The sequence below is a fragment of the Psammomys obesus genome, unplaced genomic scaffold (assembly GCF_907164565.1).
Source record: "Psammomys obesus unplaced genomic scaffold, mPsaObe1.curated_primary_1811, whole genome shotgun sequence".
NCBI classification, from domain to species: Eukaryota; Metazoa; Chordata; class Mammalia; order Rodentia; family Muridae; genus Psammomys; species Psammomys obesus.
In genome coordinates, this window is record NW_026586662.1 from 8,338,141 (window position 1) to 8,354,249 (window position 16,109).

General features: G+C 39.0%; 1 protein-coding gene across 1 annotated transcript in view; it reads left to right on the plus strand.

The window, feature by feature from the left end:
* Positions 1-16,109, plus strand: part of Col12a1 (collagen type XII alpha 1 chain) — a 114,988-nt gene that overhangs the window by 35,386 nt on the left and 63,493 nt on the right. Inside the window, exons 15-27 of the mRNA XM_055602521.1 lie at positions 2,542-2,808; positions 3,340-3,532; positions 4,463-4,584; positions 6,252-6,401; positions 6,483-6,602; positions 6,705-6,869; positions 7,599-7,745; positions 10,126-10,265; positions 10,769-10,898; positions 11,422-11,564; positions 11,862-11,991; positions 14,679-14,815; positions 15,857-15,986. Coding sequence (XP_055458496.1) covers positions 2,542-2,808; positions 3,340-3,532; positions 4,463-4,584; positions 6,252-6,401; positions 6,483-6,602; positions 6,705-6,869; positions 7,599-7,745; positions 10,126-10,265; positions 10,769-10,898; positions 11,422-11,564; positions 11,862-11,991; positions 14,679-14,815; positions 15,857-15,986 — 1,974 coding nt within the window. The remainder of the gene's footprint in view (positions 1-2,541; positions 2,809-3,339; positions 3,533-4,462; positions 4,585-6,251; positions 6,402-6,482; positions 6,603-6,704; positions 6,870-7,598; positions 7,746-10,125; positions 10,266-10,768; positions 10,899-11,421; positions 11,565-11,861; positions 11,992-14,678; positions 14,816-15,856; positions 15,987-16,109) is intronic.

Genomic DNA, 16,109 nt, shown 5'->3' on the forward strand with positions numbered 1-16,109 from the left:
TATATATATATATATATATATATATATATATATATATATATACCAATTATATATACATATGTATAAAATTTCCCGTTAAAAACGAGATGAGATTTTATGCACCTTATCTCACTTCAGTTTCTTTATTGCTAAAGAGTTGATAAAAACACAAAAACACAGTTTATCCACAGAGTACCTTAAGGTGTTATTAACACCTGCTATTAACACTTTGAAGTTCATAAAGGATTTGGAAGTTTGGGATTCTGTTCTTTTGAGAACAAAAGTTTGTGTTTTAGCCACTTTAACTTTCCATTTTTCTCAGTTGTAAATTGTGTGAAGAAAATTTGAGAATTTTATATCTGACAAAGATGACTTGCCATACTCCAAGGAGAGTTTTCATTTTTTGTTTACTGTAAGATACAGTGTAAACAATATTTTTCAGGCTGACATATAAAGTAACGGGTTTCACTGTGGCATCTTCATCTGTTGGCCTCACACATTGTCATTTGTTCTCCCCAGACTGCTACCATCAGTTGCCTCCAAATTTCTTTTCTTTCTTTTTCTAGTTTGTTCCCTTTTACTACTCTCAAATCCTAAGTATTTTTATTACTCTATTTCCTATCTCCCTCAAAATCTCTTCCTTTCCTCTCACTATCCTCCTTTTGTTCTGGTATCATGACCTACAAACACACACACACACACACACACACACACACACACACACACACATACACACACAACACACTTAGGTTCTTTACATGAGAGATGGGAGTTGGGGAGAGCTAGCATGAAGTCATGTTTCCACTTTCTCTACTAAGGATACTAATCTCATTAGAGTAGGACTTCATCTACAGAAACCCTACAATTAACTGAAATTTCCTCCCCTAAGTTCCTACCTATAAGTATCAATGTTGGAGGTTAAAGCTTCAACATGATTTTTAAGGAGGACACAATTATTACAACCATAATTTAGGTCATTATTTTGTTCTTCTTGATATCCCTAATGTTTTTTTATTTGAATCCAGATATTGTGAGTCTTAACTTGATGGATTCTGGACAGTGTATTACTATAAACATTGGGCCTACCCCCCTGTGTAGAATGTAGTTATTTGGAAATAGGTTTTTTTTTTTTTTTTTTTTTTTTTTTTTTTTTTTTTTTTTTTTTTTTGTAATTTAGTTTAAGCCCCATTTTAGTTTAGAAACACCTTTGCTTTGTTATTGAGGCAATCACCTACTAACAATCTACATGATATCACCACAATTCTGAGGTTTGGTCTTCTGGCTCAGGGAACCTTTCTGACCACATATGAGCCTCAGGTGCGGTTCTGCTTGTTTTGGGTGGAGCATTCCCTAGTTTGCGGTACTTTCCTCACACATAGGCCCTGCTTTACCCTGGGTTGGGCATTCAAAGAAGGTCTGTACATTTGCGGAGCATTCAGTTCATGGCATGCGTGCTACTGAAGGGCTCCGCTTGTGGCTCCCTCCATCTTGTCAGGAAAACCACAGGGCTCCATCTGGATCCTACCTGCCTGTGTTGGTGCGTGGAGACATCATAGCAATAAAATCGCCAACCGTAGAGCCAGCTGAGCGTCTTCCTAAAGTCCCAGGGATCGCTGGTGCCTTTTAGATAAGCGATGCCCATTGCCTAAAAACTGTCTCAACAAAATTTTTATTCTCCCCATCTTAAAGCTGTTTCATTATGGCTCTCATCTATTCAAATACAAAAGTTTCCCCGAAAATTGGGAAAGGCAGTTGGTTTTGTTTCCTTCAGCTCTAGTGCCTTCTAAAAGTTCTTGTGAGTCTTTGAGTCTTAAGAATCTTGCCTTGACTTAACCAAGCCTGCTGATAAACTCATCAATTATAAGAAAGGAGATCCTGGCTGTTTGAAGATATTGGGTGATCTGTTTCTAACAGTTACTTGTAATAGTGAAATATTAGTAAAAGAGATAGTTTAGTAATGTTAGCTGTGCATTAGACAGATACTAATACACAGAATTTCTTAAAATACTTGATGTGTTTGCTTTCTTCTACTAGCTTTCGAGATGGTTTTATGTGCTGGACTTGCTTGTTTTGTGTTCATAGTCTTACACACATGTGGCGACAAGGTTAGTGTCAGCCATACTAACGTTGGTCAGTCATTTGCAGATTTTAGCTCCTGAAAAGAACTGAATAAAAATTTTAACTCCCTATTTTTGATCTTTAGTATTCCTGTGTCATTGTTACTAGGGGAATTCTTTACAGATAAGACACAATCAAAAAACATTTAAAACCACATCTTTGGAGATTGATGTTTTTCTTTACTAAAGTCTCTAGAATGCAAATAGGAAATCCCTGCAATATGAATTTCTATTTTTTTCGTCTTAACTGGGTAAAGCAAAAGCATTCTGCTGAGGCCATGCTCAGATTAGGCTCACATGCCATCACGAACACAAGAGACTACAAGGCTAAGCCAGTTACCTGTGTCCACACGTAAGAGTTCAGAGTTTCTTGTTACACGAAGGAAGAGGCAGACAAGAATGTTTTCTCTTTACATACTGTACATTTTTCCCCTTCATTTTACAGTATCCCAAGATTCCAAAATCTTAAAAGTGGATGAAGAAACAGAGCACACGATGAGAGTTACGTGGAAACCAGCACCAGGGAAAGCTGTTAACTACCGTGTTGTGTACCGTCCCCAGAAGGGGGGCAGACAGATGGTTGCTAAGGTGCCGCCCACAGTCACTTCAACAGTGCTGAAGAGACTTCAACCCCAGACCACATACGACATCACAGTTCTCCCGATGTATAAGACCGGAGAAGGAAAGCTTAGGCAAGGCTCTGGAACAACAGGTATACTACAAGAACAGTATCAATGATGCCTTTGGGGGAGAGAGTACGGTGCATTTCAAGAGAAGGCTGCAGTGCCTCTATTTCACTTGTAAACATTTCCAATTGAATCTGGGGCTGGAGGTCGAGTTATATAGAGAGTATTTACCCAACAGAAACGAGCTTCTGGAGCAAAGCTTCAGCACCGCATATACGAACATTTTAAATTTATAATAAATTAGACCATATTTACTAGATGGAAAGTCTAATTATTATGTTAGATGTTTTTTTTAAATCTAGTTCCTGATAAAATGCATTCTGCCTGCTAATGTAACAACCCCAAACTCACCTGAATTCTGAGGACTGACTGTGTATCTGCTCGAGCAGAACTCCATTTCTCAGGGATTTTATTGAACTTGGCATTTTGCGCTATAGGACTTGACTCTTCTTAAACATACATACACACACATTTTGGTGGGAGCTAATACAAAACACTTACACCTATCTTATTGATAATATATATATATATTTTAAAAGACCCTTTTATTTTTACAGCCTCTCGATTTAAATCACCAAGAAACCTCAAAACTTCTGACCCAACGATGTCAAGTTTCAGAGTGACATGGGAGCCTGCCCCTGGGGAAGTGAAAGGGTACAAAGTCACATTCCACCCTACAGGCGATGACAGAAGACTTGGGGAATTGGTCCTTGGACCATATGACAACACAGTTGTCCTGGAGGAGCTTAGGTAGGAATAAATTATGTTTGTGATAGAGATTGCATCCATTATATACATTAGTAGGTTTTACGCAAAAAAACTACCATGTGTTTGCAGAAACTAGCAAAGAATTAAAGTTGGACAAATACTTTTCATTTTCTAGACATTTTTTTTTTTAATTAAGTGATCAGGAATGACTTTTGACATGTCCATCTCACATAGTTTCACTGCCATTGTAGTCATGTGAAAATGCATGTCCAGGTGACTCATTCTGAGATCCCCCCAGTGTGGGTGTCCCTGCAGTGAGGCATGCTGGAGCTCAAAGGCCAGAGTCTGTGCTTGTTGCCAGCTGGCAAAAGAGTGTAGGGTTGATTAAAGGTCTAGTTTCAGACAGTGATTTGGAAAACAAGGGGGTGTGAGTTTGAACAGTATTCCACACTCGCCCAGTGACCTAAATGTGTTACTGTACATTCCTCTTGTTCGTTCAGTAATGTTGACAACTGTGTAATGTTTGCTGTTCATTATCACTTGAGTAGGCAGGATGAAATTCAGCGAGGTCACTGTTTGACATCGCCCAGTGCTGGGTGTCTTAGGTCATCTTGCAGACACAGAACGTTTCAATCATCTTAAAGCCTCCATCTCAAAGGCAGCAGAAGCAAGGCAGCTTGCTCTTCCCCACAGTGAGAGGCATAACAGGGGATGCTGCCTGTGGAAGCAGAGCCAGCCCAGAGGTGGTGCAGTAAATCCCCAGACCTCCCTGGAATGCCGGGTGGCTAGTTTCCCGGGATTACTCAGTACCAAGCTGGAATGTGATGGCAACTATATTTCTTCTTCCCCAATACTGAACATTTCAAGTTCCTCTGGGTAAAAGTTGGTTAGTGAGGATGAGTGTCTTCAACAAAACAAAGACCACTCCTTTGAGACCATGGTCCACACCCACTCTGCATATCACTATTTCAGGGCAGGAACCACCTACAGAGTGAATGTTTTTGGGATGTTTGATGGAGGAGAAAGCTTACCACTCATTGGGCAAGAAATGACAACTCTTTCTGACACAACTGTGACACCATTTTTATCTTCTGGTAAGAAACTAAGTTATATTTTTAAGGGAAAATAGTACTATGAAAGTCTTACATGTGAAGTGTTAGGTTATTAAACAATGACAAGTAATTATAATGTTTCACTAAAATTTAAATAATTCACATACTATTTTATGTTTGTAAAAACTGCTTCAAATATCCAGTTGAGCCTTTTTTTGGCTTCTCTTTTTAGTTTTATATTAATTAAATACTGTATTATTTAAAAATTAGTTTTTATGAAGTGTAAGAACAGTAGTTATACTTTCTATTTTTTTCTTTTTAGTGATACATTTTTTAAAAAATATATATGTTTTTTTACTCTGATGGTTGCTTGGGTTGAGAAAGAAGGCTTTATACAGAAAGTGTGCACTCATGATTTGGAACAAAATGGTAGCCCAAGCCCTTTAGATGTGCTGTCCCTTGCCATAATTACAGCTTTGATGTAAGCAAAGCCAGCATTTAATAGAATTAAAGGTGAGAGTAGGAAGGAGATTTTACTTCTAAACTTTAGAAAAATTATTTACTAAAACCAGTCGGTCATAGCAGAGCTGGAGAAGGCTTTAAAGATGTGGGTCCTAGAACAGTACTTTGGCATCTTCCACCTTGAGAAAAGTAATGCACAGATGGAGCTTTTGTAATTGGTAGTGTGATGAGTATTACTTATACTTAATTTTCTTTCATTTTAAAAGTGATGTAAAGATGATCAGATAACATTGTAATAGATGGGGAAGTTTATAGCTGGGTCACAAGCTTCTAGAGAAAAACATTTAAAGTTAAAGATGGATAAAAGAAAGTGTCAAATTTGATAGTTTGCATTGTTTCATTGTTGACTTATGATGATATTAACTGATTTATATTTTTATTTTGTAGCTTGTCACTGAGGATATTGGGATATTTTCTCTTCCCAAACCACTTTAGCTTTTTATTTGTGTTGTTTGTTGTCTCTACAGCTCTCAATTTGTATGTTTCTCTGCATACTTTTCCAATTTGTCTTCCTTCTTTCTTAATTCTTTAAATGTGCAAACTCTGCTGTCTGAATTTACCTAATTTCTACCTATAGTTGGTGAAAAAGTTAAACAGTTAACAATGAAACGATATAACAGTATTTCAGGTTTTCAAAACATGTCTTTACTTCAGAAAGATTAGATTTTGAGAATCATGTGTCTAACCCTTTATAACACGTAATAGTTACCTGGTAGCTTAATTATTATAATCACTGGAATAATTTATCATTTATACCTTTAATTAGGTTATCTAATACTTATTTGCTAATGTCTGAAGAATGCAACATCTTACCTACATCTCATCCAAATCTTATCAAATTATTAATATTTAATATTAGATAGCTGTGCATTCTCATGCTTTATTTTAGGTATTGATCGTATGAGACTTTCAAACTGACCATCATAGTTTAACTAAAATCTCTAGAGCCTATGCTGCTGGTCAGGAAATACAGTCACAGGTGAAGAAGAGATTTGCCACTGAAATGATATTTAAAGAAATGGATTCTCATGAATGTTATTACAGGTTAACAAATTGTAGTTGTGTCTTTAAATTGTTAAGCCCTAGCGTCAGTGTTGGAATAGACAGCTTGGGTGGCAGGGGCTGCATAGGGGGCATCCTGCCAACTACATGCCCCTTACTGTCCTGTCTCACCCTTGCTGTGTCAGGGATGGAATGCCTCACCAGAGCCGAAGCAGACATTGTGTTGCTGGTGGATGGGTCATGGAGCATTGGCCGCGCAAATTTTAGAACTGTGAGAAGCTTCATTTCTCGCATTGTGGAAGTCTTTGAAATTGGTCCCAAGAGAGTACAGATTGGTAGGTTCCGACAATACTGAAGACCTTTAACAATTTCCTTATGGTCTTTTATAAAACCTGACGTTCGTGCTGTTATTGTAGCTCTCGCTCAGTACAGTGGAGACCCCAGAACAGAGTGGCAGTTAAATGCTCACAGAGACAAGAAGAGTTTATTACAGGCTGTGGCCAACTTACCGTACAAAGGAGGAAATACCCTCACCGGTGAGTCAGGATGTTTTGGTGTAGTTTCGGCATGTGCTTTTTTTTTGGTCAGGCAGGTAGCTGAAAGATGATACGACTGGCTGTCTTTTAAAACCCCACTAGGCATGGCTCTGAATTTCATCCGCCAACAGAGCTTCAAGACTCAGGCTGGCATGAGGCCGCGTGCTCGAAAAATTGGAGTTCTTATTACTGATGGAAAATCACAAGATGACGTGGAGGCTCCATCCAAGAAACTCAAGGATGATGGCGTGGAGCTGTTTGCTATTGGTAAGCACTGGAGAAGGTAGTGACGCCCTGGGGTGGTGGGTGTGCGGAAGATTTATTATTTTTTTTTGTAGTTAAAAAATATTATTGGATTACCATACTCACTCAAACCAGAGGGTAATAGAATTCTTGACCCTTCCAAACAAAAATCTAGCAAGAAAGGAACTGATATTATATAACAAATGGATAAACATACTATTAATTTCAGATCAAGTTGTCTTGGAATGATCAAGACTTAGGAATATCAGAGAAGCATCAGAGCGTAGTGAAATCAGAAACTAAAACAAAACAAAACAAAACACACCAAAACCCAGCATTTGTCTACAAAAAGTAGTTCCAGAGTAGGGAAAGGTACTACATGTATCTAGAGAAAATATAGCTCTGCCATGTTTTTATGAGCTCATTACAATAAAGTGATTTTTATATTTAAAAATACTATTAAGAGGGAGAGATGGCTGAGCAGTTAAGAATGGCACTGCTCTTGTAGAATACCTGAGTCCCATTCCCAGCACCCATATCAGGTGGCTCACAAAGCTCTTTGTGGGCATCTGCGCGCACACACATACATACACACACACACACACACACACACACACACACACACACACACACACCTCCTAATATAGACACAGTGCTAGAACACTTGTAAAAAGAAATGGTCTGAAGTTATTTGCTTCATTCCGTTAATTTTTCTGAAAGGTGCTTTCAACTTGTGCTTAACTGTCTTCCAAGGTATTAAGAACGCTGACGAAGCTGAGTTAAAGATGATCGCCACTGACCCAGATGACATCCACGCGTACAATGTGGCAGATTTCGATTCGCTAACCAAGATCGTGGACGACCTCACCATCAACTTGTGTAACAGTGTCAAGGGCCCTGGTAAGCTTAGCCGGGTGCTGGTATATTTGGGTGGAGACTTCCTGAAACGCTCAGTGGCATTTAGAGGCCTCTGCCCCTCCAGATGCCAGGAGCATCCCCTGAGTTGTGGTGGCTAAATATAACATCGAGATTTATAATGTCTGCATCTGGTACTTAGTAAACAAGCGAAGACTTTGGGAAATTTAATTATAAAATTTGGTCCTTGTTACATGCGAAAATCCCTTTCTTTTTATATAGGAGTATCATGGTAAAACTGCCTTCCGTTAATTTGTTTTGGTTTTGGGGAAGTTAGAATTAATTTAACCTCATAAAAATAGTAGAAGTGGTTCCAGACTTTCTCAGAATAGTCACTACTGGTGCTGAATGTCTGCTCTGAGGAACTTTCTAATTAAGCATTGCTACTTTATTTTTTAGTAGTTCATTTATAAATGTTTTTTTTAGGGGGTGTGCTGGGGTGGCACCAAACTAGAAAGTGGCTTCTAGATTATTTAAGGCTTTATCTAGGTTATATGCTAGGTCAATGCATACAAAAGTCGGAGGAGACAAAAGAGAGGGCAAGAGTCAAGGACGCTCCTTTTCTAGCTCAGACCTGCTGAGGAGTGAAGCAGATTCACGTTGGTGCTATGGCACTCAGGTGGCTATGACTGGCACGTTGACAAACTTGGCTCACTATGGAATGTTTGGTAGCTCTTCCCAGCTTCCCAATGCTATAGGACTGGGAGATGCATCTTCTGTCTGCTCTGCTTTCCTCAGCTGTATATTGTCAGTTTATTCTATACTCTGCTAAACCCTGAATGTGAAGGCCTTAAAGCTTAGGCCTTTCGAAATCATGAGAAGACATAGATCTGGAGAGGTTACCTAGTTAGGGTCAAATGGCTAGAGCTGCTGTTGTGGGTTTTGAATGAGGTAACCATGTCAGGGGATTACGTTTTAGAAACAGAATTTCAGAGCTGGGTTTGCAGCGACAAGGAAGGGCCCAGAATGGTTAATGTTTCTGCAAACCTTACGATTGGACATCGAAAGCACCAACATAGAAGGGTTTTGCAAAACGGACAATAAATCCATGATCCGTAGAGTATGAGGTCATTTCTCTTAAACGTGTAGATAGTGCAGCAACTGCCTGTCATTAGCTTACAGTCGTCTCAGAGAAGTAGAGTGAACTCAGTAAACAGTGTGACAGAAGGGCTTCACAAGGTTTGTGTCCTTGGTTACATCCACATATATTTTTCATGTTCCTTCTTGAACTTCTGTCTCCAAACTCCTTCAGATTTTCTCTTTTGGATTGTGAACAACAGACTGACCTTTTCCCTGGAGAAATAGACCAGCTGGGCAGCCAGAATTTGTAGGCTTTTGGCTTTGGGTTCGCTGAGAGAATTGTCTCTTTTATTCAGTTGGAGTCCACTCTGAGTGGGGATGAAAACATCTTTTATCTGTTTTTTCTTTATTTTTTTTTAATCAACTATGTAATAGTAGCATTCACTGAAGTTTCCCAGACAGTAAAACTACTTGGTAATTTTGCAAGCTTGACTTTGACCCAAGTACAATGAAGGTTAGGTTGCTAAGAGTAGACATACTCACCCTAAGGACCTTATATGACAGTGATTTGCCATGTTCATGGACTCTTAGGAGTAACTCCTTTCTCTTTGAGTTATTATTTGCAACATCTTGCTGTTGGTCTTAATGTATTTATCATGTCCATTTTTTATTGTTATTTCATGATACTGTTATGTATTAATTATTTCACTCATATTTACCCACAGAAACCACAAGCTATTTAAAAATGACTATTCCCATATTTTAAAATATTAATATTTGTTTGTTTTCATTCATTCTTAAGTAAAACATAATTAGATTTTCTTATTACTTACTTATATTTAAACACACAAGAAGTGCCTTGAGAAAACTCAACATAGAAAAGCAACTAGTGTTATCTTCATTGAAAACAACATACACAGAAATAGTCATGGAGTAGTGAACTTGGTCTAGCCTCAGACCACAGAAAAGTTAAATTGTCCAGATTTAGGTCTTTTCTACTGATGGATGGGTGGAAGGGGTTAAGAAAGGAGAGGGTGTCAGAGATTACTCAGAGGTTTTGGGTCTAGGTGACATTTTAACTAGTGGTTTCATAAAAAACAGGATATCATGTAAAAAGAAGGACAATAAACTCTAGTTTGAATCTTCTGAGACTAAGGAACCCTTTGAGCATTTGTTCAGAGAGGTCAATAGGCAATGGGCCTCTGTACAGATTCGTTATTTAATTCCCTTGTTAAGGGAAGGCTGCAAAATCTTCTATACAGATCAGTAGCTTCTCAATCTAATTTCCTGTTTCATTATCCTGCTACAGAAATGAAGAGTGTGTATCTTTTATCTCCACACACAGGTGACCTGGAAGCACCGACCAACCTAGTTATTTCAGAAAGAACTCACCGTTCTTTTAGAGTGAGCTGGACACCCCCTTCTGACAGTGTGGACAGATACAAGGTGGAATATTACCCTGTTTCTGGAGGAAAACGCCAGGAGGTGAGCCGATCACACTTAAGCAGTCCTTCCTTAAGCTGAGACTGGGTGCTCCTCATTAGAGCTCAGAGGAGAATGTTGGGCGAGAGACAAAAGATGAATGAAGAATGGTACTCTCTGTTCCTCTCAAGACAGGCACTTCTGTTTGGACTTCATGAAAGGAAAACAGCTTTTTAAAAATGTTCTTAATGGTTTCTAAGTACTGCAGAATATCAGTGCAATTTTTCATAGGAGTTAATTGATTCATCTATTTAATTGGACCAGACTCATAAAGTTGGCAAGGGACACATTTTAAAGATGACACATTTTACTAGTTTTACAAACACGAATATGATAGCTGGGAGAATAAATTATGTGATCACCTGAGATCTCACTGCAATCTAGTAATTTCTCCAAATAAGAGGCAAAGCCTTATGGGATCCCTTCTGAACTCCTGCAAAGTGGCTGTTCAGAGGTCCATCAAAAAGAACAGAGTTGAATTTTACTCTTTTCATTCTCCCTCCCAGTTTTATGTGAGTCGACTAGAAACCAGCACAGTGCTGAAAGATCTGAAGCCTGAGACTGAATATGTGGTGAATGTGTATTCTGTGGTTGAAGATGAATACAGCGAGCCGCTGAAGGGCACAGAGAAAACCCGTAAGTCACATGGGAAACAGCAACAGGGACATAGCCCAGCATTTCATCTCCAAGGCAAACAGGTGATGGCCTGTGTGAGACTTTTTGCCAGCTACTGACAAATCCACCGTGTCCCAGTCACTGAAGTGTGAAACTTACATCTTAAGTATGTTTTTTTTTCTTTTTTTTTTTAAAGAATGAAATGAAATAATGTGTTGGTAACTTCTGTCTGAAGTTCTTTGACGAAAGAATAAACATAGTTAGCTTAGTGATGTTCCAGAAAAAGGGATTAAAGTCTTAGAAAGTTTATCTATTTTGGCTTTTATATGGTTTCAGTGGAATGCCATTTGTAATCTGAACTTTGAGAGTTTCCCTCTAGTTAAAAGTTGGAATGTGTATCCCGGGGAATGAAGTACAATGAGCATAGACGTTGGGTTTCTATGGGTGGAGGGAACTATAGTAACTCATTAATTTCTTGAGCAATATATTTTCTATTTAGTGCATATATATTTATCAACTGAGGTCTTCCTTCGTACTTCCACAGTGCCGGTGCCTGTGGTTAGCCTGAACATTTATGATGTTGGCCCCACCACCATGCACGTGCAATGGCAGCCTGTGGGAGGAGCTACTGGCTACACTGTGTCGCACCACCCCGTGAGAGCCCCAGAAGCCATGAAACCCAAGGAGGTGAGAGTTGTCTGTTCCTCAATCACTTAGCTTTTCTCAGACTTTATAGGTCTACAGCATCTGTGAATCAGTTTATGACGTCATACCCCAAACAAAAATGGAAATAAGGTTTGTGACCCGTAACACATTAAAAAAAAAAATTGACATGAAAGAAAAAAAATGCAGTTCTTATATTTGAACATAAAACCTGTGTTCTAACGACCGAAGCCTGTTCCGAACAGGCTTCTGCTGCATCTCCCAGAAAGTAGGAGCATTTGACTCGAATGTCTTCTTCACCTCTGGCATTTCCATAAGCAGATGCAGGTGGGGCCAACGGTGAACGATGTGCAGCTGACCGGCCTCCTTCCTAACACGGAGTATGAGGTCACCGTCCAGGCTGTCCTGCACGACCTGACCAGTGAACCTGCCAAAGCTCGGAGAGCCACGTGTAAGATGTTGTTGGCTTTCTTTCCTTTTCTTGTTGCTGTAAACGTAACCTTTGTCCAACTACTTCCGCATGATGTTAGTGATAGTTTGACAGTTAGTGCATTGGGTGTTTGGTCTTGCCTTTTAGTCAGCATATGTAATATTGGGCATATTTTTGGCATCCCGTATATTTATAGTATATTTAATGTACTTGTTTATATTTGTCTTCTTACTATGTCTCTGTTCTCTTACCACCCTCCTTATTTCTCTCTCAAATGTCTTTCTTTCTAATACAATATTGTGTCAGGATCTATCAACAGTCAGGCAATCTATCTCTCTGTCTGTCTACCTACCTACCTACCTACCTACCTACCTACCTACCTACCTACCTAATTATCTATCATCTTTATGTCTTGTTGTAGGTGACAATTAATATTTACTATTTTTTTATCTTCTAGTAAAGCTTGCTGTTAACCTTAAACAGCTGTATAACCAAATCACCACACAGAGACTGGGTTTTTAGTTAACTTAGAACACAATGCTGGGCAATATTTACTGCCTCCTAAACCTCCAAGCCCTCAGTTTCCTAACATTTAGATTTCCCACATTATACTTGCTTTTTGTGAAATCTTAGGTCTGGTTCATGCTCCACGTCTTCCAAGCTCTCTCCTCCAGCTCTGCTCTCCTTGCTCTACTCCCACCCCCTTCCTCCCACTCATCTCCTGCTCTCTAGTTCCTCCCCTCTTTCCTGTCCTCTGGCTCCTCCCATTGCACAACATTGTATCTAGTTGCTTTAATTTGTCCTGTTTACACAGAGTTGAGACAGGATGCTTGTAATGAGTATCACAATGCAATATCCGGATTGAAACCAGGACAGTCAGGGCTATGTAGAAAGACCCTGTCTCAAAAATAAAAAGAGATCCCCCACCCCCAAATTTATCTTTTCTAAAGGTAATCTTTTTTATGTTTTGGTAACTTTTTTATTTAGATTTTTAAAAACCCACTTAGGAAAATACAGTTGTCCTTACAGGTTTAGTGGGTATCCAGCATTGGCCATTTTTAATTTTACCCTCATAACCACTTTTATACAACATACCCTATAATATTATTTTTATTAATTATTTGAGAATGTTGTGAATGTATTGTGATCATATTCATTCTCCAGCATTTCCCAGACCCACCTCCCTTCCCTACTCTCCCAACTTTGTGTTATGTTTTTCTTTTTAAGCCCAGCGAGTCCAATTTGTGCTGCCCGAGCACTCTTGGGAATGTGGGTATCCAACGAGGCACACTACTTTACTAGGGCCCACACACTTAAAGAAAATTGATACACTCTCTAACAGAAGGTATCAGTTGCCAATAGCTGTTCAGTAGGGATGGGACTTCACGCCCACTTCCAATCTCCAGGCGATTTTTTTTTTCTGGCTTGAACTTGCACAGGTCTTATGGATGCTGTCCCAATTACTGTGAGTTTATATGTGCAACTACCCTGTTGAGTTTGGAGAACAACCTTGCCTTCTAGTTATCTTCCATGTCAAGCTGTTAAAATATTTCTGCCCCCTCTGTCTGAAATTACTTCTGAGCTTTGGGTTGCATTATGGATATCCTATTTAGGGCCAAACCCTTGCAATCTCTTATTCTTTACACCTTGACCAGTCATGGGTCTCTGTGTTAATCACCGTCTTCTGCAGTCAGAAGCTTCTCTGGTGATGGATGAGATGCGCAGTAACTTATGGATACTATGGTAAATCGTCGGGAGTTCATTTAGTGGTATCAAGGTAATAGTAATAAGTTCTTCTTTATGGCCTATGACCTGTGCGGTCACAGGCTGCTGTCTTTGATAATGGTGGTCATACGTATGTATTTCATTTTGTGGAGCAGGGCTTAAATCAAATCGGAAAGTGGTTGGTTGCTCCCAATGATATTTGTGCCACTATTTTATCAGTGAGCATATCTTGCAGGGTCAGTCATTATTTTAGCCTTCAGGGTTCACAGCAGCATAAGAATGATGATTACTTCCCCTCTCTGGTACTGTACATAACTCCTCCTAACACCACGAAAGCTAATCAGCTGGAATGCAGTTACTAGGTTACAAGTAGTACCAGCTTAATTTTTCCATGTTCTATGACTCAGATATGTGTTGTCTTCAGGAATCGAGTCTTACTGTTACGTTTTGAAACATCCTATAACATCCTTAAGAGAGCACACTTTGATAGATTTCATTTTAGATACTAACTTACTAAAATATATCATTTATGGTGAATCATGGTTCATTATAGCTTAGCAGAAAGTAAATTAACTAGACTAAGAGATTGTCATGTAAAAAATAAGTCAGCAATGAAATAAAAGCACATACCCTATCTCTAAAAGGCCTTCTAGAGAACAAAGCAATCCTGTCTGATTTTTATTTAAAAAAAAAAAATCAAGTCTGGAGTGGTGGCACACACCTTTAATCCCAGCACTGGGGAGGCAGAGAAAGGTGGATCCCTGAATTTGAGGCCAGGCTGGTTTACAAAGGGAGTCCAGGATATTCAAGGCTATACAGAGAAACCCTGTCTTGAAAAACAAACAAACAAACAAACAAACAAACAAGTCATTTACTTACACACCTTTAAGTTTCCTCCAAGCAACTTCCTGAAAGCTTGAGCTGATGCTGAAGGCTCTGCGGTGGAGACCCCACATCTGTTTCTAATTCTTGTGCTTCTTCAGTACCCTTACATAGACCCAAAGATGTGAAACTCAGAGATGTGACTCACAGCACCATGACTGTCATTTGGGAACCTGTGCTTGGAAAAGTTCGTAAATACATCGTTAGATACAAAACTCCAGAAGAGGAGTTCAAAGAGGTAGGTTGGAAAGGAGATAGGATGTGGAAATAGTTGTTTTCCTGCAAGGCTTAACAAAATACCCTTATCTAGGGTAGATGATAGCGTGTTTTGAGTATTTGTCACTTTGTTAATGAAAAGCGGAAAATTTGTATGGTTAAAACATTTTTTTGAAAATCAGTAATATATTGGACTGTGTTAGATTTGGTTTGGAAATGTTCTGCTGTCTGATTTTAATCTCAAAAACATCATCCCTCAGTAGATGAAGAGTTATAGAATCCATGTGGTATTTCTTTCCCATCTAGTTGCCTTATATGGTGATCTCTAGTCTATGAATGATTAAAAAATGCCAAATGTTCTAAAAATATAAGGTGGCAAGAAGATGTGGGGGGGGGGAAGGATAGGAATGTGTTAGACAATGATAAGATGAGACCGTTGGGCAGGAAAGGAGGACCAGGCTATTAAGGGACTGCACATTTTGGATGGATCTTTTTGAGGTGATGTTGGGGTATACAGCAAAGATGGGCTAAAAAATGGGGTGTTTTGAGGGAATTTTAATGCCAGCATTCTTAAAACTAGTAGTTCACTCTTTTGTATATATTTGTCATTTATGAATTGTACAAAAGCTATTTTATATGTCTGCACACATTTCTTTCTTTCTTTTTCTTTTTTTTCTTTTTGGTTTACATTTCAAATGGATTTAATGGTCAATGGGTCTCACAGAGTTCTCTCACACAACAAATGAGATACATAAAAAAGATCACTTCTGAAAGTAATAATACAATGATAGTAAAAGATGCAGATTAAAAATAGATTGGTTGCTTGACGCCACAGACAGGCACTGCTTGACTGAAAATCAGTTCATTATGGCACCTGTATATACATTTTACTGCTTTGGAGACATTCAAGGTGTGCCCATTTTCTGGATCTTTATGCAAACTGGAAATTCTGCTTTTTTGGTGTCATGATTCTGTGCTCTTGTGCTGAGATCTCTGGTAAGCAGAAGAGAGGGGACAGAACCAATGTTTTCTAAGAGTAGCACCACCGTTTTCTTCCTGTTAGGTGGAGGTGGACAGATCAAGGGCCAGCACCACCCTCAAAGACCTCTCCTCTCAAACTCCTTACACAGTGAGCGTTTCTGCAGTTTATGATGAAGGCGAATCTCCCCCAGTGACTGCTTACGAGACAACCCGTGAGTTGTGCCCCGTTTTGTGGACACGTAGGAAATATTTAATGTGCTTGCAAGTCTGCTGGGACATTTCATCTCTTAATATTCTTTGGCCAGCATTTGATGATTTGTGATTTGTGAATTAAT